Here is a 21,937-nt window from a genome sequence, read left to right as displayed (position 1 = left end):
ATTAAAAGAAATGAGGACAATCTCAGGGACCTCTAGGACAATGTGAAACGCCCCAACATTCTAATCATAGGAGTCCCAGAAGAAGAAGACAAAAAGAAAGGCCATGAGAAGTTACTCGAGGAGATAATTGCTGAAAACTTCCCCAAAATGGGGAAGGAAATAGCCACCCAAGTCCAAGAAACCCAGAGAGTCCCAAACAGAATAAACCCAAGGTGAAACACCCCAAGACACATATTAATCAAATTAACAAAGATCAAACACAAAGAACAAATATTAAAAGCAGCAAGAGAGAAACAACAAATAACACACAAGGGGATTCCCATAAGGATAACAGCTGATGTTTCAATAGAAACTCTTCAGGCCAGAAGGGAAAGGCAGGACATACTTAAAGTTATGAAAGAGAATAACCTACAACCCAAATTACTGTACACAGCAAGGATTTCATTCAGATATGAAGGAGAATTCAAAAGCTTTACAGACAAGCAAAAGCTGAGAGAATTCAGCACCACCAAACCAGCTCTTCAACAAATGCTAAAGGATCTTCTCTAGACAGGAAACACAGAAAGGTGGTATAAACGCGAACTTAAAACAACAAAGTAAATGGCAATGGGACCATACCTATCAATAATTACCTTAAATGTAAATGGGTTGAATGCCCCAACCACAAGACAAAGACTGGCTGAATGGGTACAAAAGCAAGACCCCTATATATGCTGTCTACAAGAGACCCACCTCAAAGCAAGGGACACATACAGACTGAAAGTGAAGGGCTGGAAAAAAATATTCCACACAAATGGAGACCAAAAGAAAGCAGGAGTCGCAATAGTTATATCAGATAAAATAGACTTCAAAATAAAGTCTGTGAAAAGAGACTAAGAAGGACACTACATAATGATCAAAGGATCAATCGAAGAAGAAGATATAACAATCATAAATATATGCACCCAACATATGAGCACTGCAATATGTAAGGCAAATGCTAACAAGAATGAAGGGGGAAATTAACAATAACACAATAATAGTGGGAGACTTTAATACCCCACTCACACCTATGGACAGATCAACTAAACAGAAAATTGACAAGGAAACACAAACTTTAAATGACACAATGGTCCAGCTAGACCTAATTGATATCTATAGGACATTTCACCCCAAAACATTCAATTTCACCTTTTTTTCTCAAGTGCACATGGAACCTTCTCCAGAACAGATCACATCCTGGGCCATAAATCTAGCCTTGGTAAGTTCAAAAAAACTGAAATCATTACAGTCATCTTTTCTGACCACAATGCAGTAAGATTAGATCTCAATTACAGGAAAAAAACGATTAAAAATTCAAACATATGGAGACTAAATAACACACTTCTGAAAAATGAACAAATTATAGAAGAAATCAAAAAAGAAATCAAAATATGCATAGAAATGAATGAAAATTAAAACACAACAACCCAAAACCTATGGGACACTGTAAAAGCAGTGGTAAGGGGAAGGTTCATAGCAATACAGGCTTACCTCAAGAAACAAGAAAAAAGTCAAATAAATAATCTAACTCTACACCTAAAGCAACCTAGAGAAGGAAGTAATGAAGAACACCAGGGTTAGTAGAAGGAAAGTAATCTTAAAAATTAGGGCAGAAATAAATGCAAAAGAAACAAAAGAGACCATAGAAAAAATCAACAAAGCTAAAAGTTGTTTTTTTCAAAAGGTAAATAAAATTGACAAGCCATTAGCCAGACTCATCAAGAAACAAAGGGAGTGCTCGCTTCGGCAGTACATATACTAAAATTGGAACGATACAGAGAAGATTAGCATGGCCCCTACGCAATGATGACATGCAAATTCATGAAGCGTTCCATATTTTTATCATAAGAGACTACTACCATCAGCTATATGCCAATAAAATGGACAACTTGGAAGAAATGGACAAATTCTTAGAAAAGTATAATTTTCTAAAACTGAGCCAGGAAGAAATAGAAGATCTTAACAGACCCATCACAAGCATGGAAATCGAAACTGTAATCAGAAATCTTCCAGCAAACAAAAGCCCGGGACCAGATGGCTTCACAGCTGAATTCCACCAAAAATTTAAAGAAGAGCTAACACCTATCTTACTCAAACTCTTCCAGAAAATTGCAGAAGAAGGTAAACTTCCAAACTCATTCTATGAGCCCACCATCACCCTAATACCAAAACCAGACAAAGATGCCACAAAAAAAAAAGAAAACTACAGGCCAATATCACTGATGAACATAGATGCAAAAATCCATGACAAAATTCTAGCAAAAAGAATCCAACAACATATTAAAAAAACCATACACCATGACCAAGTGGGCTTTATCCCAAGAATGCAAGGATTCTTTAATATCCACAAATCAATCATTGTAATACACCACATTAACAAATTGAAAGATAAAAACCATATGATTATCTCAATAGATGCAGAGAAAGCCTTTGACAAAATTCAACATCCATTTATGATTAAAACTCTCCAGAAAGCAGGCATAGAAGGAACATACCTCAACATAATAAAAGCTATATATGACAAACCCACAGCAAGCATTACCCTCAATGGTGAAAAATTGAAAGCATTTCCCCTAAAATCAGGAACAAGACAAGGGTGCCCACTCTCACCACTACTATTCAACATAGCTTTGGAAGTTTTGACCACAGCAATCAGAGCAGAAAAAGAAGTAAAAGGAATCCAGATAGGAAAAGAAGAAGTGAAACTCGCTGTTTGCAGATGACATGATCCTCTACATAGAAAACCCTAAAGACTCTACCAGAAAATTACTAGAGCTAATCAATGAATATAGTAAAGTTGCAGGATATAAAATTAACACACAGAAATCCCTTGCATTCCTATATGCTAATGAGAAAACAGAAAGAGAAATTAAGGAAACAATACCATTCACCATTGCAACAAAAAGAATAAAATACTTAGGAGTATATCTACCTAAAGAAATGAAAGACCTATACATAGAAAACGATAAAACACTGCTTAAAGAAATCAAAGAGGACACAAATAGATGGAGAAATATACCGTGTTCATGGATTGGAAGAATCAATATTGTGAAAATGGCTATACTACCCAACGCAATCTATAGATTCAATGCAATCCCTATCAAGCTACCAACGGCATTTTTCACAGAACTAGAACAAATAATTTCACAATTTGTATGGAAATACAAAAAACCTCAAATAGCCAAAGTAATCTTGAGAAAGAAGAATGGAACTGGAGGAATCAACCTGCCTGCTTCAGACTATACTACAAAGCCACAGTCATCAAGACAGTATGGTACTGACACAAAGACAGAAATATAGATCAATGGAACAAAATAGAAAGCCCAGAGATAAACCCACACACCTATGGACACCTTATCTTTGACAAAGGAGGCAAGGATATACAATGGAAAACAGACAACCTCTTTAACAAGTGGTGCTGGGAAAACTGGTCAACCACTTGTAAAAGAATGAAAGCAGAACACCTTTTAACACCATACACAAAAATAAACTCAAAATGGATTAAAGATCTAACTGTAAGACCAGAAACTATAAAACTCCTAGAGGAGAACATAGGCAAAACACTCTCCAACATAAATCACAGCAGAATCCTCTATGACCCACCTCCCAGAATATTGGAAATAAAAGCAAAAATAAACAAATGGGACCTAATTAAACTTAAAAGCTTTTGCACAACAAAGGAAACGATAAGCAAGGTGAAAAGACAGCCTGCAGATTGGGAGAAAATAATAGCAAACAAAGCAACAGAGAAAGGATTAATCTCAAAAATATACAAGCAACTCCTGCAGCTCAACTCCAGAAAAATAAATGACCCAATCAAAAAATGGGCCAAAGAACTAAACAGACATTTCTCCAAAGAAGACATACAGATGGCTAACAAACACATGGAAAGATGCTCAACATCACTCATTATCAGAGAAATGCAAATCAAAACCACAATGAGGTACCATTACATGCCAGTCAGGATGGCTGCTATCCAAATGTCTACAAGCAAGAAATGCTGGAGAGGGTGCGGAGAAAAGGGAACCCTCTTACACTGTTGATGGGAATGCAACTAGTACAGTCGCTATGGAGAACAGTGTGGAGATTTCTTAAAAAATTGGAAATAGAACTGCCATATGACCCAGCAAACCCACTTCTGGGCATACACACTGAGGAAACCAGATCTGAAAGAGACACGTGCACCCCAATGTTCATCACAGCACTGTTTATAATTGCCAGGACATGGAAGCAACCTAGATGCCCATCAGCAGATGAATGGATAAGGAAGCTGTGGTACATATATACCATGGAATATTACTCAGCCATTAAAAAGAATTCATTTGAATCAGTTCTAATGAGATGGATGAAACTAGAGCCCATTATACAGAGTGAAGTAAGTCAGAAAGATAAAGAACAATACAGTATACTAACACATATATATGGAATTTAAAAAGATGGTAACAATAACCCAATATGCAAAACAGAAAAAGAGACACAGATGTACAGAACAGACTTTGGGACTCAGTGGGCGAAGGCAAGGGTGGAATGTTCTGAGAGAATAGCATTGAAACAAGTATATTATCAAGGGTGAAACAGACCACGAGCCCAGGTTGGATGCATGAGACAAGTTCTCAGGGCTGGTGCACTGGGAAGACCCAGAGGGATGGGATGGGGAGGGAGGCGGGAGGAGGGATCAGGATGGGGAATACATGTAAATCCATGGCTGATTCATGTCAATGTATGGCAAAACCCACTACAATATTGTAATTAGCCTCCAACTAATAAAAATAAATGAAAAAAAGTAAATAAAACCAATCTAATCTTTAAAAATAAATAAATAAATAAAAATAAAAACTAGAAATAAAACTACCATATGTCCAGCAAGCCCAAGAATGAGCATATACACTGAGAAAACCATAATTAAAGAAAAAGTTAAAAAAATATACCCCAATGATCACTGTAACACAATTTAAAATAGCTAGGACATGGAAGTAACCTAGGTGCTCATTGATAGATGAGTGGAAAAAGTTGTGGTATATATATATATATACACACAATAGAATACACTCAGCCATATAAAGAATGCATTTGAGTCAGTTCTGGTGAGGTGGGTGAAACCACAACCTGTTTTACAGAGTGAAGTAAGAAAGAGAAACACAAACATTATGTATTAAAGCACATATATGGAATCTAGAAAAATGGAACTGATGAACCTATTTAAGGGCAGGAATAGAGATGCAGACATGGAGAACAGATTTGTGGACACAGCAGGGGAAGGAGAGAGTAAGGTGGATTGCGAGAGTAGCCCTGAAACAAATATGACCACGTGTAAAATAGGTAGCTAGTGAGAAGTTGCTGTATCACACAGGAAGCTCAACTCGGGGCTCCTTGACAACCTAGAGGGGTGGTAGGGAGGGCCAAGATGGTGGGATAGAAATATATTTATCTAATTTAATTAAGATGACCATTATATCTACTACTGTGGGCAAAAATTGCTTAGAAATGGAGTAGCCCTCATAGTCAATAGGAGTTTGAAATGCAGTACTTGGGTGAAGTCTCAAAAATGACAGAATGATCTCAGTTCATTTCAAAGGCAAAATATTCAATATCACATCAATCTAAGTCTATGCCCTACCCACTAATGCTGAAGAGGCTGAAGTTGAATGGTTTTAAGAAGACCTACAGGACCTTCTAGAATTAACACCAAAAGATGTTCTTTTCATCATAGAGGACAGGAATGCAAATGTAGGAAGTCAGGAGATACCTGAAGTAACAGGCAAGGCTGGCCTTGGAGTACAAAATGAAGCATGGAAAAGACTAACAGAGCTTGGCCAAGAGAACGCACTGGTCATAAAACACTGTCTTCCAACAACACAAGAGACAACTCTACACATGGACATCACCAGATGATTAATACTGAAATCAGACTGATTATATTCTTAGAGTCAGAGATGGAGAAGCTCTATACTGTCAGCAAAAACAAGACTGGAAGCTGACTGTGGCTCAGATCATGAATGGTTTTCCCTACTTTCTTCACTCATACTTAAATGAAGAAAGTAGGGAAAACCATTAAGCCATTTGGGTATAACCTAATCAAATCCCTTATGATTACACAGTGGAAGTCACAAATAGATTCAAGGGATTAGATCTAATAGCGTGCTTGAAGAACTATGGATGGAGGGTTCATAACAATGTACAGGAAGCAGTAAAAAAAAAAAATCCCCAGGAAAAAGAAATGAAAAAAGGAAAAATGGTTGTCTGAGGAGGCCTTAGAAATAGCTGAGAAAAGAAGAGAAGTGAAAGGTGAAAGACAAAAGCAAAGATAAACCCATCTGAATTCAGAGTTCCAAAAAACACCAGGGAGCGACAAGAAAGCCTTCTTACATGAACAATGCAAAGAAATAGATGAAAACAATAGAATGGGAAAGACTAGAGATCTCTTTAAGAAAATTAGAGATACCAAGGGAATATTCCAAGGAAAGATGGGCACAATAAAGGACAGAAATGGTAAGGATCTAACAGAAGCAGAAGATGTTAAGAACAGGTGGCAAAAATACACAGAACTATACAAAAAAGATCTTAATGACCCAGATAACGATGATTGTGTGATCACTCACCTAGAGCCAGACATCCTGGAGGGTGAAGTCAAGTGGGCCTTAGAAAGCATCACTATGAACAAAGCTAGTGGAAGTGATGGAATTCCAGTTGAGCTATTTCAAATCCTGAAAGATGATGCTGTGAAAGTGCTGCACTCAAAATGCCAGCAAATTTGGAAAACTCACAATGGCCACTGGAAAATGTCAGTTTTCATTCCAATCCCAAAGAAAGGCAATGTCAAAGAATGTTAAAACTACCAAACAGTTGCACTCATCTCACACGCTAGTAAAGTAATGCTCAAAATTCTCCAAGCCAGGCTTCAACAGTATGTAAACAAAGAACTTCCAGATGTTCAAGCTGGATTTAGAAAAGGCAGAGGAATCAGAAATCAAACTGTCAACATCTATTAGATCATACAAAAAGCAAGAGAATTCCAGAAAAACATTTACTTCTTCTTCACTGACTACACTAAATTCTTTGACTGTGTGGATCACAACAAACTACGGAAAATTCTTAAAGTGATGGGAATACCAGACCACCTGACCTGCCTTCTGAGAAATTGGTATTCGGGTCAAGAAGCAACAGTTAGAACTGGACATGGAACAACAGACTGGTTCAAAATCAGGAAAGGAGTATGTCAAGGCTGTATATTGTCACCCTGCTTATTTAACTTATATGCAGAGTACATCAGGTGAAATACTGGCTGGATGAAGCACAAGCTGGAATCAAGATAGCTAGGAGAAATATCAATAACCTCAGATACGCAGATGACACCAACCTTATGGCAGAAAGCACACAGGAACTAAAGAGCCTCTTGATGAAAGTGAAAGAGGAGAATAAAAAAGCGGGCTTAAAACTCGACATTCAAAAAACTAAGATTATGGCATCTTGTCCCATCACTTCATGGCAAATAGATGGAGAAACGATGGAAACAGTGAGAGACTTTATTTTCTTGGGCTCCAAAATAACTGCAGATGATGACTGCAGTCATGAAATTAAAAGATGCTTGCTTCTTGGAAGAAAAGCTGTGACAAAGCTAAGTAGCATATTAAAAAGCAGAGACATTGCTTTGCTGACAAAGGTCCATCTGGTCAAAGCTATGGTTTTTCCAGTAGTCATGTATGGATGTGAGAGTTGGACTTCAAAGAAAGCTGAGTGCTTAAGAATTGATAGTTTTGAACTATAGTGTTGGAGAAGACTCTAGAGAGTCTCTGACTATACAGTGATGGAATTCTCGAGGCCAGAATACTGGAATGGGTAGCCTTTCCCTTCTCCAGGGGATCTTTGCAACCCAGGGATCAAACAGGGTCTCCCACATAATAGGCAGATTCTTTACCAGCTGAACCACCAAGGAAGCCCAAAAAAGTGGAGTGGGTAGCCGATCCCTTCTCCAGCAGATCTTTTTGACCAGGAATCACACCAGGGTCTCCTGCATTGCAGGTAGATTCTTTACTAACTGAGCTATCATGGGAAGAGCTCATTCACTGGAAAAGACCCTGATGCAGGGAAAGATTGAAGTCAGGAGGAGAAGGGGACAACAGAGGATGAGATGGTTGGGTGGCATCACAGACTTGATGGACATGAATTTGAGCAAGCTCCAGGAGTCGGTGATAGACAGGGAAGCCTGGCATGCTGCACTCCATGGAGCCACGAAAAGTCAGACACCAATGAGCGACTGAACTGACTAATCAAATCAACATTTTGAAAAGCTTGACTGAGGTCAGTATGTTTCACAAAGTCATTGTTGTAAATATATTTTAGATTATAATACTGAGTAGTGTACAATTTTATACTTTGTATCAACATAGCTAAGAATTCAGTATACCACTAAAGCATTTCTTAAATTGAATGTTTAGAGAGTGTTTGGCGCGTATCTTTCAGAATCCTGTGTGCAGTAAAATAAATTCCGGTAGTAAAACACTTTTTCCTGCAAGGATTTGTGTTTAAGAAAAATGAGTTATAAGAAGAAACTTGGGGAGAAGTTTAGAATTTGTTGTTGTTGTGTTCAGTTGCTCAGTCGTGCCTGAATCTGAGACCATTTGGATTGTATCCTGCCATGCTCCTCTGCCCGTGGGATTTTTCATTTCCTTCTCCAGTTTAGAATTATTAACTGTTAATTAACAACAATACATTCAGTTCAGTTCTGTTCAGTCACTCAGTCGTGTCCAACTCCCTGCGACCCCATGAACTGCAGCACGCCAGGCCTCCCTTTCAGCATCACCAACTCCCGGAGTTCACCCAAACTTATGTCCATTGAGTTGGTGATGCCATCCAGCCATATCATCCTCTGTTGTCCCCTTCTCCTCCTGCCTTCAATCCTTCCCAACATCAGGGTCTTTTCAAATGAGACAGCTCTTTGCATCAGGTGGCCAAAATATTGGAGTTTCAGCTTCAACATCAGTCCTTCCAATGAACAATCAGGACTGATCTCCTTTAGGATGGACTGGTTGGATCTCCTTGCAGTCCAAGGGACTCTCAAGAGTCTTCTCCAACAACATTACTGGTACTAATTTTAACTGTTACATGTATTATGTAGGAGCTGTATTCCAGCATGTTCTTTTATTAATTTTTCTGTTCTTTTTCTACTTGTATAACATGTTGACTCTAAAGAAATGGAAGTATTAAATAGGATATATAACTGTTATTTTACATAAGCCTATAAGTTTATATCTTCTTTTTTTTATCATGGAACTCCAAAATGGTTAATATTTTCTCATTCAATAGATGAAAAAATAATTCTTTTAAAAATTTATTCTCGCTGAAGTTATATATGTATGACCTTTCTGAAGATTTATTTGACCTAGGATGTTACTATAATATAATTGTATTACTATATTATAATTGTTATAATATTTATAACAATCTGTAGACCTTGACATTTTTATCCACGAGTGCAATATATCCGCCTTCTTCTTCAGTCAAACAAAACGAACGTTTACTGAGAACCTATGTCTCGAATCCCAGTTGTCATTTTAATCTGTTGAAAATTTAAATCAATCTGTGAACAAGGAATTTTGTGGAACATTAAGAAGTACAAGAGATTATTCAACTTCAAATATGCTGAACCATGAAGAAGGTATACAATTTGCAAATAACTAGACCTGGAGAATCAATCTCAAGAATAAATTGCGTGATTAATAAATCGCTTGTAGCTTCCCTATGAAGAACTTCTAAGGATCTTCCACCAGGGGGCAGCAGAAGAGCGGCTTTCTACCACTTGCGGCCAGACACAGGGGAGCCTAATGCGCCGGGAGCTTTTTATCTTCCTCTCCATCGCCTTTCCTCTCACCCCCTTTAATTAAGTCAGAAGGGCCCTATATTCATTTGCCCATGAACTGACATAGCAAACTAACAGCAGCTATTGTAGTGTGAACGGATTTGTGACCAGGCAAGGGGCTTCAGCCGAGATTACTCGCCTCGCAGCCGGATGAATGTGCTGAGCACAAAGTCTGCTCAAAGCCGAGCAAACGGACTATTTGTGAAAATGCCATCCTGGCTCAAGTCTGATTAAGACCGGGGGTCCCCAGGCCGTTTGATCTTCACTCATCAAAGAGAGTCTTTAAACAAGCTTCATTTTACACTACTGTATGCTGGCGACGGGTTGTGACACCAAAGCGCAGCCACCGTGAGCAGCCTCCAAGAGCACGTGAACAATGGGAATTTTCGGCTTCCTTAAGTGCAGATCACCCAGGCCTGCCTGCTGGAAAATTATCCAGGGCTGGAGGCTGGTCATGGGGCGCAGGGCTCCCACTTTGGAGGTTACTGGGTCTACCCAAAAGGTAGCTCCCCCAACTCGCCCCCTTCTACCCTTCAATACCCTGAACTCATTTGAAAATTCTTTTTTAGTTTTGGGACTTGAGGGTGAGGAAGAATCTTTGCCCAATTTTTACATGTGTCCCCTTTCCTGCTAAAATTAATAGTTCTGTCTCTAGTCTATATTCTGGTCCACTCCCTCACGATTCTAAGACAGGGTCTCAGGACACAGAAGTGTTTTCAAGGTCCTTATTTCTATTTTTCACCTTAAGACCCCATTACAATTCACTAGCCTGAGATTTAGTGATTGTTGAGGGGGAAAAAAATCAGCTCTAAAACATCACAATCAATTTTGTGAAGCAAAAATATTTCTCTCTCTCTCTCGCTGTCCATCCATATATACATATTTGTGGGCATGTGTGTAGAAACTGAATGGTGGGTTTGCACATGTCATTTATTTTTTGAACTCTCTGAATCTCTTGAATTTTCTAGGACATATGATATAAACCACAAATCTACATTTATGTCTATCTATATCTATCTTTTACAAAACATCACCTGGTTCAAGTAATTTACCTTATTTCCAGAGACTTAAAACCTGGTTGTTTTCTTCAAAAACTTTACATATTTTCTTCAAAATCAAAATACAGTATTAATGTCAGTGACTATTACTGGATCTTAAGGCTGCTTGAAAAAAAACAGGTCTCTTGCAGGATGTTCTTATTTAATCAGAGTACAAAAGGCCTTGTCCTAGCAGAGCTTAAAGAGGGAGGGAGGGAGAAAGGTGGGGAGGGAATGGTGAGAGATGCTTTTGTAGTCAAAAGAGACCTCTCTACGCACACACACCCCAACCCCATTTTATAAGTGAAAGACCAACCCCAGCACTGAGAGTTAAGTGGCTTGAGCAAGTTCCCACATTTACCAGTCAGCTGCCGACTGTCACAGTAGCAGTCCCCAGTGCACAGATTTCCAAGCCCCAGAATCCTGAAACCAGGGCACAACACTTCTTTTGGGCATGACTCTTGCAGCGTGCTTACATTATAAAGGGGGTAATAATAGGAACTCAATGACACAGAAGAAAATGATTTTTCTCTAGATCTGGAGACTGTTTTAAGATCTCGAATCCCGCCTTCTTCTGTCATTGGTCTGTCTTCATGGCTGGAAATGTCAACTCCTTCAGGGAGTATTAAGGAGACAGTTTTGTATTCCCTGTAACTACTGGGTTGGTCAAAAACTTTGTTCAGGTTTGTCATAAGTTGTGGAAAAACCCAAAAGAACTTTTTGGCCAATATATCCCACAGAACCTTTCTGAGTGTCAGGATATCAGAAAAGGTCCTCTCTGATTTTTAGTTAAAAGTTTCTAGGTTCTGAGCTCTATTTTCAGATTAGCTTTTAACATCCTGCTTCTGAAAAACACATCTTCTCAGCCAGGATAGAAAGCTACCATGGAGCCTGACTTATCAGGGCTGGCCATCTCCACTGACCAAATAAACATAATCATTGTCAAATCTCACCTCCTGTTTTCACTGAGGAGTCCAGAAAAGCCTAATCTGTCCTCTCGGGAGTCATAACAGGGGCCTGGTCTAAAAGCTCATTTAACATCAAGAAGAACATTGAGACCAAAATCTTTTGAAGGCCAATGAGAAAGTCATTACACACACACACACACACACACACACATCCTCAAGAATGAGGAATCCCTACTAAAAATTCAAGAGCAGTACCTCCAAAAATGTTGACAACACTCACCATAAATGACATTTATTCAGTGTTTTCCCAGTGAAGCAAAATTATATGACAACAGATCTGCTCCCTTTGATTTAACAATGAGAAAGAAGCTAAGAAGGAGGAAGAAGGGGAGAGAGGGCAGAAGAAGAGTTACGTAATGAATTTTAAATGTAGCAGTCACCTAAGAATCTGAAACAGCAAAGATAAAAACTAGCTTGCAAATCCAATGGTATTTATTTGTCTGTCTCCCTTACGGATTAAAAGGTTGATGAATATCCCATGGCAGACACTCAGCACTTAGAATGTGAGGAAGGCACACAGTATGCCCTTTATGAGTTATGTGGTTCAATCCCACATTGGTAAATATTTCACCCATTTAAAAATCTAATGAACAATATTAAACTTATTGCATTGATTATGGTTCTATTTACACCAGATCAAATAAGAGGTAGGCTTTCCCTTCAGAATGAAATAAACTAGGCTGGGAGAAGTATCAACAACCTCAGATATGCAGATGATACCACTCTAGTGGCAGAAAGTGAAGAGAAACTAAAGAGCCTCTTGATGGGGGTGAAAGAGGAGAGTGAAAAGGCTGGCTTAAAACTCAACACTCAAAAACCCAAGATCATGGCATTCAGTCCTATCACTTCATGGCAAATAGAAGGGGGAAAAGTGCAAGCAGTGACAGATTTTATTTTCTTGGGCTCCAAAATCACTGTGGACAGTGACTGCAGCTGTGAAATTAAAAGATGCTTGCTTCTTGGAAGAAAAGCTATGACCAACCTAGACAGCATATTAAAAAGCAGAAACATTACTTTACCAACAAAGGTCCGTTTAGTCAAAGTTATTCCAGTAGTCATGTATGGATGTGAGAGTCGGACCATACAGAAGGCTGAGTACCAAAGAATTAATGCTTTTGAACTGTGGTGTTGGACAAGACTCTTGAGAGTCCCGTGGACAGCATGGAGATCAAACAAGCTAATCCTAAAGGAAATCAAACCTGAAAATTCATTGGAAGGACTGATGCTGAAGTTGAAGCTCCAATACTTTGGCCACCTGATGCAAAGAACCAAATCACTGGAAAAGACCCTGATGCTGGGAAAGATTGAAGGCAGGAGGAGAAGTGGGTGGCAGAGATGAGATGGTTAGATCCCTGACTCAGTGGCCATGGATTTGAGCAAACTGCAAGAGATAGTGAAGGACAGGGGAGCCTGGCATGCTGCAGTCCATAGGGTCCCAGAGTCAGACACGACTTAGTGACTGAACAACAACAAATCAACTAAATCCACCTGCCCTGATTCCTATCACCTCTGTCATCTATCTGCTTAGAGAGACTCAGTCATCAGAACATTCTATTCCCCGAGACGTGTTGGTCACATTTCCTAGACTTAATATGTCTCTAAATATTATCTTCCCCATGTTAACAAAGAATAGTCTATTTTGGAGGAGTTCTTCCCCCATTCCATGTAGGTATATTTGTTTCTCCAACTACTCACAGATAGAAAGCTTTCTGAGGACAAAAAGACTGCCTTTAATATTTTGTGGGCATGCTCCCAAAGGAAGTAGAGTAGCATTCTGCATGTAATGGAAACTCACTGAATAAAAACTGTATGTTCTTGGTAAGCCTCCTTACTCATCCTGCTCTTTTGTGGCCACTGAGCAAACTCAATCATGAAAAGAATTTTCAAATGGAGATTCCATTGACAAACTAAATTTTTCCATTTGGTACAAAAGGTTGGCCTGCTACAGACTCAGGTCTCTCTAAGGACCTCCTACAAAAGTTCATTCCTGTATAATTTAAGAGCTTACTTCCTCCCCCCACTAAATTATTTGTAAGATAACATGAGTGTTAGTCACTCAGTCATGACCAATTCTTCGCAATCCCATGGACTGATAGCGCAGGCAGTAAAGAATCTGCCTGCAATGCAGGAGACCCAGGGTTGGGAAGATTCCCTGGAGAAGGGAATGGCAACCCACTCCAGTATTCTTGCCTGGAGAATTCCATGGATAGAGGAGCCTGGCAGGCTATCACCCACAGGGTCACAAAGAGTCAGACACAAGCGAGCTGACTAATGCCAGTGCTAACGTGATACTCATCTCTTTTCATACAGTATCACATACAGTGCTTAACTCATAGCAGGAACTCAGATATTGACCAAATCATGAATATTAGCTTTCAAATCATGATTACAGGAGGAATGTGGGAAGTAGGGAAGGATTTGATCATGAAACCCTACTATTGACTTACCTCCCCAAACTGAGTGTATCAGCCTCTGTCCAAGTTTAATGAGCATCAGACCATATCAGATGTACATGGTCAAGGATTAAGACTGAATTTATGTAACGTGGCTTTTTGTTAAAGTTTTCCTTTTACTTATGAAACTGTTCCTTTTTTTTTTTTTTTTTTTTGGTCTCTAGACAATGCTTTCATTTGTGAATTCAAGCTCTTAATGGACTAAGTTCATTAAATGGATTCACATGTATCATCTCTTCCAAAAAAGAGGAAAAGAAATTTGCTTTAAGTGTGGTAAAGCATATTTTGTATTTAAACATTTAAATAGGAGAATGGGCCTAGGAAGAAACATTTTAAACCCATCCCAAGGGCATGGGAATCTTTCTCCACATTATTGCACTGTAAGAATTTAAGACAGACTCTAGATTATCTACCACATGGAAGGTGCTCAATACATTGATTACTGGCATTATTGTCAATATTCTGCAAGTGATAATATAGCACCCAAAATCCCCTATGCCTTTACCTTTTTATGCTAGAATATCTCTCCATCTATAATCATGTAAACTTCATCTTGGCTGAGGGTGATAGCATCTGCCCAGGGGAGACCTGATTCATTGCTAATTCTCAAAAGGTGTACTGACTTGTTCATTTCTTAAGCTCATTTTTCAAAAGCCAATATAAACAACCTCCCTTTTGTTTCCAAATTTCAATTTGCTCCAAAATTTTTTAGAGTAGTAGCCAAGTCTGGGTCATTATACACTTTCTTAACAAAATCTGAAATAGGTGAGAGTTAATCCATGTTGGAATTTTGAGAAAGAATTATCAGTAAGCCAGAGGAGATTTCACAGGATAGAGCTTGGGATAGGAGGGAAGGGCACCAGTGGAAATAGAGGCATTATTATATAATTGTTTAGAAGATAGTCTTACTATGACCTCTGAAACTCAAGGAAGTAGAACATAGACCACTGCAAACTTCTTTTTAAAATCACCCCTTTCCCTTTCAACTTTTGGATTATTATACTACTTCAAGACTACCAGGTGTTACCCTTGGTAGTGTTCTCAGTAATGAATATTGTAGGTAATTATGCAAAGTGATTATAAATACCCTGGAGGTTAGGGAGCACAAAATAAATATATCCTAATCTTTTTTACTCCACAGTAATTATTCAATCATCTTTTTCTAAATTCACATAGCAGTTTTCTATCTTCTGATATTTATAATATCAACCTGCTTTAAAAAGAACTGTGTACGTTTATTATCTTTCACTATTACTTTAGTCAGACTATTTGTATTCAATGTAGCCCACCCCCTCCTCCAGAGGGCAACAAAGCGAAGGACAGACCACTGCCAGGGCATTAGGCTTCCAATATATTTTTGTTGAATCAATTACTTGCAATGCATCAGCAGGACGACATTCTTACACACTAGCCTTGCTTTATTATTTTTAAACACTGCTTTAAATGATGATAAACTCACTTTCAGCTTTCCCTTTCCTGAAGCTAGTCTCTTATCTCCCCAGAGCGGGTCCCAGGAACGGGGTGACTTGGGATCAAACACAGGCGTTCTCTAGCTTTGCAATATGAACTACTAATGAGGAAGTCAGGCGCTAAGCCTTAAGGGTTTCTTATCTCCTTGAGTTAACCCACCATTGAGAAGGGAGAATCAGGGAAGGACCACTGACCCAGTCGCTGGACCCTGTCGGCTTTCGCTCCGGCCACTTTGATCTTGCGTGTCTGCCTAATCAAGTTCATCTACAGCCGCGACTGCTCAGATTCAAAGGACATTAAATAGCTTGATTATCGGATGGTCATTTCCCTCTTCCCTCCGCCCCTGATCTAATTTCCAAACACCAGTCTCTCGCCTCCCTCTCTAAACTTCCCATCAAAAGAGCATTCGTTCTTCTTCCTTCTTATCCTCGTTTGATGTGCAAATGCCCTTCTCTTTGCACATTTTTCTCGTGGGGGCGGGGGAAGGGGAAGAAGGAGGGGGGACTGGAATTAAACGAGCTTAAAGTCAAGGATCTCACCCCAAATCTGCAAATCGTGACTCTAAAGGGTTAATCAGCAACTCGCAGCAGCCACCTGGCCCTCTCGTTTTCATAGGGGCTCTGAATCACTGATTGGGTTGTATAAATATTATGTGCACAATTAAAAAAAAATAGTACTAGTGTAAAGAAGAGAAGAGAAAAGTGGCTTTACAGAGAATATCACAGCGCCTGTCTGAAAGCGTTTCAGATCCCAATACTCCTACTCCAAGGCAAGGGCACCCGAGTTCCCGAGGTTCCTCCCACTTCCAGCATTTATTAAAGTTGTCTCCTCTAATGCTTGCTGATTACCGTCACCCCAAGGTGAGCTGGACAGGGGCAGGATCTTCGCAAGGGAGGGGTGGGGTGAAGAGTGTCACAGGCTCCCCTTCATGTACACAAACACACCCCCTTCCAGCCCCTCCCAACGCTTTGAAATCCCAATCCGGCTTTGTTGTCTTCCCCGGAGGGGCCGGAATGCTCGGAGCCCGCAGTATAAAGGCAGCCTCGGCGGCGGTGGCGGCGCAGAGCCCTGCAGTCAGGGTCAGGACTCTGGGGCTGGTGGAGGCGCTCCGAGCCCCGTCTCTGCAGCTGCGCCAACACAGCTCAGTGGGGACCAGGCGCGCACAGTGACAGTCCTCCTTTCTCCTCTCTCTCTCTCCCCCTTGAGTCCTGAGATGACGGCTCTGCGCACAGCGGGTGCTGCCCGGCTCTGGGTCGCCCTGGCGGCTGCGGCCCTTTGCGGTCACCCTCTGCTGGGGGTGAGCGCCACCTTGAACTTCGTCCTCAATTCCAACGCCATCAAGAACCTGCCCCCACCGCTGAGCGGCGCTGCCGGGCACCCAGGCTCCGCCGTCAGCGCGGCTCCCGGAACTCCCTTTGAGGGCGGCAACAAGTTCCAGACCCTTGACAACCACCAGGTGAGAAGGGTCTTGGGGATCGGGAACGCGGCGAGCCTAAACGGGTCTCAATTGGGGACGAGGGCGCAGAACGGGCGTGTCAGAGTAGTTGAAGGTGCGGCTGGCAACTGCCTTGGGGAGCAGTGAGCGGCAAGTTTTTGGCGAGGTGGGCTGAAAGGCAGTGAGAGGAGCCCAGGAGTGTGGTGCGGGGTGCCCAAGGGCCTCACCCTCTCCCGGCCCCTTCCCGCAGCCATACCCGTGCGCGGAGGACGAGGAGTGCAGCGCCGACGAGTACTGCGCGAGTCCCGCCCGCGGAGCCGGCGCGCCGATCTGCCTAGCCTGTCGCAAGCTCCGAAAGCGCTGCATGCGTCACGCGATGTGCTGCCCTGGGAATCACTGCAAAAACGGTGAGTCGGGCAGCTCTCTTTCGGACTCACACCATCCTCTGCTAGCGCGCCTGCAGCTGAGAGACAATGCTCTCAGCTGAGGACACTTTAGCACTGCCTTGCCAATGGGAGTTCAACATGCGAGGTTCCCCCAGAAAGGATTTCAGGCCAGTGTTTAACCTGGAAGCAAAGATAAGTACGGAGGTCCTGGAGCTCCTATATCCCTTTGTGCCCCTCGATGACTTAAGAGGGCGTCTCACCTCGGAGTGGACACTTCCATAAGAATTTGTCTAGAGAGCCTTGATACAACTTGAGAATGAAGATGGGCAGAGAGGTGGAACTTACAGAGACCCCAAGGAAATCAGAACGGGCATTTAGTTGCCTTTTCCATTTTTCTTGCCGGGCTTCTGATAGCTCTGCCAGATAGTCTCTTTCAAGATCCGCGTTCAAGCTGTTGTCATTTCAAGAGATTTACCTGTGCAGATCATTCTTAAAGGAGATCCTGATGCCCTCACATCCTGGCTTCTCCATCTTTATCTACCTCTACCTCCTGCTACCTTAAAATAAGTACTCCTCCCCCCAACCACAGATCCACGAAATTTTCATGTCTCAGAGAGGTAGACTCAGCCCAAGAAGGCTCCAGAAATAAACTTAAGGGTGGCGATCCTCCTTAGGACCCAATAATACTCTGGGATGAACTAACTAAATCTCTCTGTAATATAGAAATTATACAGTAAAGTAACTGGTGGAAAAGATTGTAATCTTCCAGACAGCAGGCATTGCATTTGCTTAACTTAGTCTGGCAGAATCCTTATAGCATGGAGGGCAGAAAAGTTGTTTTTAAATACAATTTTTTAAGTGACTGATTTTATTTTTCTTACCCCAAGGGTGATATTAAAATGGGCAGAAATTTCATTGCCACTACCACGGTTGCTGAGAAGGTATTTTAAGTGTCTAGATTGGGGCTGTTATGTATGAGTGCAGAGTGCACACACTGATGCTTCTGTCCATCGTGGAGTTTTGCTTTAATACTAGGAAGTTTGGCTCATGTTAATGTCACTACAACGAAGTAGCTCAAGTTGGCATAGGCATAGCAGACTGCCACTGTCACAGCTATTAGCAGGAACACATTACAGCTCTGGAGTTAATCACTATGTCCTGCTTCCTTAGGGATATGCATGCCTTCTGATCAAAATCATTTCCATCGAGGGGAAATCGAGGAAACCATTATTGAAAACTTTGGTAATGAACACAGTACCTTGGATGGGCACTCTAGAAGAACTACACTGTCTTCAAGAATGTATCATACCAAAGGTAGGTGAAAGGATCTAAAGACTTTTTTGTTAGCACATTTACAGTGCCTTTTGGATTACCTTAATGAAATAACACAGGCTGAGCAGTGACCAGGTACTCTTCCTATTGTCTCCCTAGGACAAGAAGGTTCTGTCTGTCTTCGCTCATCAGACTGCGCTGCGGGGTTGTGTTGTGCTAGACATTTCTGGTCCAAGATCTGTAAACCTGTTCTCAAGGAAGGTCAAGTGTGCACCAAACACAGGAGAAAAGGCTCCCATGGGCTGGAGATATTCCAGCGTTGTTACTGTGGAGAAGGTCTGTCTTGCCGGATACAGAAAGATCACCATCAAGCCAGTAATTCTTCCAGGCTTCACACCTGTCAGAGACACTAAGCCAGCTGTCCGAACACAGTGGACTCCATTTACATAATATATGCTATGAAAACCGTTTGTGACTTTTGTGAGCTCAGTCCTTAAGGATGTACAAATTCTGTGGTTACAGTTAAGCATTCCAATAATACCTTCCGAAAATCTGGAGTGTAAGAGCTTTGTTTCTTTGTGGAACTCTCCTGTCATTGATTGCAGTAAATTACTGTGTTGTAAATTTGCAATGTGGCGCTTACCTGTAAATGCAACAAATCTTTTAATTATTTTTCTAAAGGTGCTACATTGTCTATTGTTCCTCTTGTCATGTAAATTTTTGTACACATTGGTTGTTATCTTGACTCTGAGAAATACTCTATATTGAATTGAAATAAATACTTTCAGCTTATTCTATATTGAATTGAAATAAATACTTTCAGCTTATACTTCCTAAATGTAAAACCCTTCCCCATTTTAATTCTAGAATCTAGAGTGTAAGGAGCTTTTGGAATGATGATAGGTATATAAGATTTATCATGAAAATATTATTTTCCAAAATGTATTATCTCAGTACTTAGATCCTATTTATCTCTAGGTTGTGACAGTCCTTGAAATAAAATTTAACTTAATGCCATGAAATATTACAAGTATAGATAAATTTTGGCAGTGTGATCTTAGAGGGTTGTATGTGCTGGGGTGTGTAGGGGTGTGTTTGTGTGGGTTTATAAATACAGTTGACAAATACATGCAGATTTTGTACCAAATTAGTGCATCTGAACTATCTTAAATACTACTTCATGCCAGGAAGACTTGTTCCAACTATTGTGCTTTGTAAATAATTATTACCTAAAAATTACAAATCCTCTCTCATTTTGTTCTTTGCTTCTCTTGCTAGGTGAATTGACTATTTCAATTTTTGTTCAACCAGATATCTGTTCACTGGAAAAGGATAGGATATACTGTTTAGAAGAAAACCCACAGAAATGAAAAACTAGCTCTGTATTTTCATTTGCCAACTTTGATACTGACAGATCTGATACTCAGTATCAATTCACACCTATTCTGTAATATTCAAAAAGTCTACATCAAAAGGACAAAATGTTGGGTCCAAGGCATTCCAGAGCAAAGTCACTGATCAATTTGTCTAAAAAGTTTCATTAAGTAACACAGATGTCCTAGAATGTTTGTTGTTTTTGTATTCCCGGAAGTGGTTCAATTTCAAGGGGTTTTGCCAACAGGACACAAGGCTTGGTTGGTTCCTGCCTGAGAAGGGAACTGGCAGGATGTCTGCTATTACATTCCTTCTGTTTGGAAGCTTCGGTTTCCTTACCCTGGAGAAACCTTCTTTTCCTACCTGTGCTAGCTGGCTGATGTGCCAAGGCCAATTTTAAGGCCTGCCATCTCCAATAAAACACAAGAGAGGAAAGGAAACATGAAGCCCTTTCTTCAAAAAGAAGAAAGAAGGGCCTCTGTTTTCAGAAGGGAGAGGAGCAGTCATTTAAAAGGCCTCGGTGATGGGCTCCCTTCATTTATACAGGAACCAGCTGTGGCCAGACTTCACCTCTGCATGTATCTGCTCATCAGCCCTGGTTCTAGCCCTCCTTGCTTCCCATCCCATAATGGGGATGGGAGAATAAGAAACCCACCGAGGAGGCATGCCTCTTCCTCCTGCCCAATTGAGTACTTAGGAAAGGATATCACAAAGAGATTCTGCACATTGAAAAAGGTGGAAAAAGAATTTATCAAAACTAGACACTTTTATTAGCAATGGAGGCTGGAAGTTGGAAGTCAGATACAATATAAAATCAAAAGGATCATTTAAAAAATCTCAAACATTTGAGACAGTGGCTGCTGAAACTTGAATTTCTAAACAATTTATTTGAATGGAAAATACATGAACTTGGGAATGCATTCCCAAGATATTTTATCAAACGAGTTTAGCATACTGTACATTGTCCTGTACCTTGCACTTTTATTTAACGTGCCTTGCAGAGTTTTCTGTGTAATACATAGAGAGGTGTCTTATTCAACAGTTGCCTTAAGAGTGTAGCCTACTGGAAAAGCTACATATTCCTGAGAGATATTGAAATTGTCTCCAGTGTTTTTGTTATGACAAATATTGTGCCATCAGTATAGATTTTTTCTGTGTGTTTTCCTGTGCTCATATAGTTGTAGGATAAGACAATGACTCGTTTTTGAAGGAAAATTCAAATTTAAAAAGCATGCTTGCTGTAGCTACTCATAAGGTGTGGTGTGGGCAAAATGACAAGATGTTTGCCTATCAAGGATCTAGTGATGATTAAACTCTTGCTAAACTGCATAAAAGGAGGAAGAGAGAAGAGGTGTATCTTATCAATTTCACAGTAAATGGTAATCTGTGACATTCAGTTAAAGGTAGCCTTGTTCTATTGCTTTGATTTTGAAATTATTACTAAATAAAATTACAAACAAGTCATTTCCCTATCCCCTTTTCTTGTTTTGCTAGGAGAATTCAATAGTACAAATTTTGCTTTACTTGAAATCTATTGATAGGAATGAACATGGGAATATATTGTTTAAAATAAAAATATAGACATGCAGGCTAAATATTGCTATCCATATTTGGCAGCATATCAAAATGCTTTACGGACTCTTCCCATGGTAAATCAAATTGTAC

The 21,937-nt window shown here is 40.3% G+C and overlaps 1 protein-coding gene, 1 long non-coding RNA gene and 1 other non-coding gene across 4 annotated transcripts in view; 2 read left to right on the top strand and 1 right to left on the bottom strand.

Annotated features, from left to right (window-relative positions):
• LOC139036024 (uncharacterized) overlaps positions 1 to 21,937 on the bottom strand; it is a 139,523-nt gene that overhangs the window by 98,224 nt on the left and 19,362 nt on the right. The gene's annotated exons all lie outside the window — the stretch shown is intronic.
• LOC139036158 (U6 spliceosomal RNA) lies at positions 1,756 to 1,862 on the top strand. The gene has a single exon (XR_011488890.1). It is a non-coding gene; the product is annotated as a U6 spliceosomal RNA (small nuclear RNA).
• DKK1 (dickkopf WNT signaling pathway inhibitor 1) lies at positions 16,550 to 21,736 on the top strand. The gene is made up of 4 exons (XM_020889076.2): positions 16,550 to 17,261; positions 17,491 to 17,647; positions 18,797 to 18,940; positions 19,058 to 21,736. The coding sequence occupies exons 1-4, from the start codon at positions 16,734 to 16,736 to the stop codon at positions 19,309 to 19,311; spliced, it is 1,083 nt and encodes a 360-aa protein (XP_020744735.2). The 5' UTR covers positions 16,550 to 16,733; the 3' UTR covers positions 19,312 to 21,736.

This window comes from Odocoileus virginianus, chromosome 7 (genome assembly GCF_023699985.2).
Source record: "Odocoileus virginianus isolate 20LAN1187 ecotype Illinois chromosome 7, Ovbor_1.2, whole genome shotgun sequence".
NCBI lineage: Eukaryota > Metazoa > Chordata > Mammalia > Artiodactyla > Cervidae > Odocoileus > Odocoileus virginianus.
This window is presented reverse-complemented; position numbering and strand designations above follow the sequence as displayed.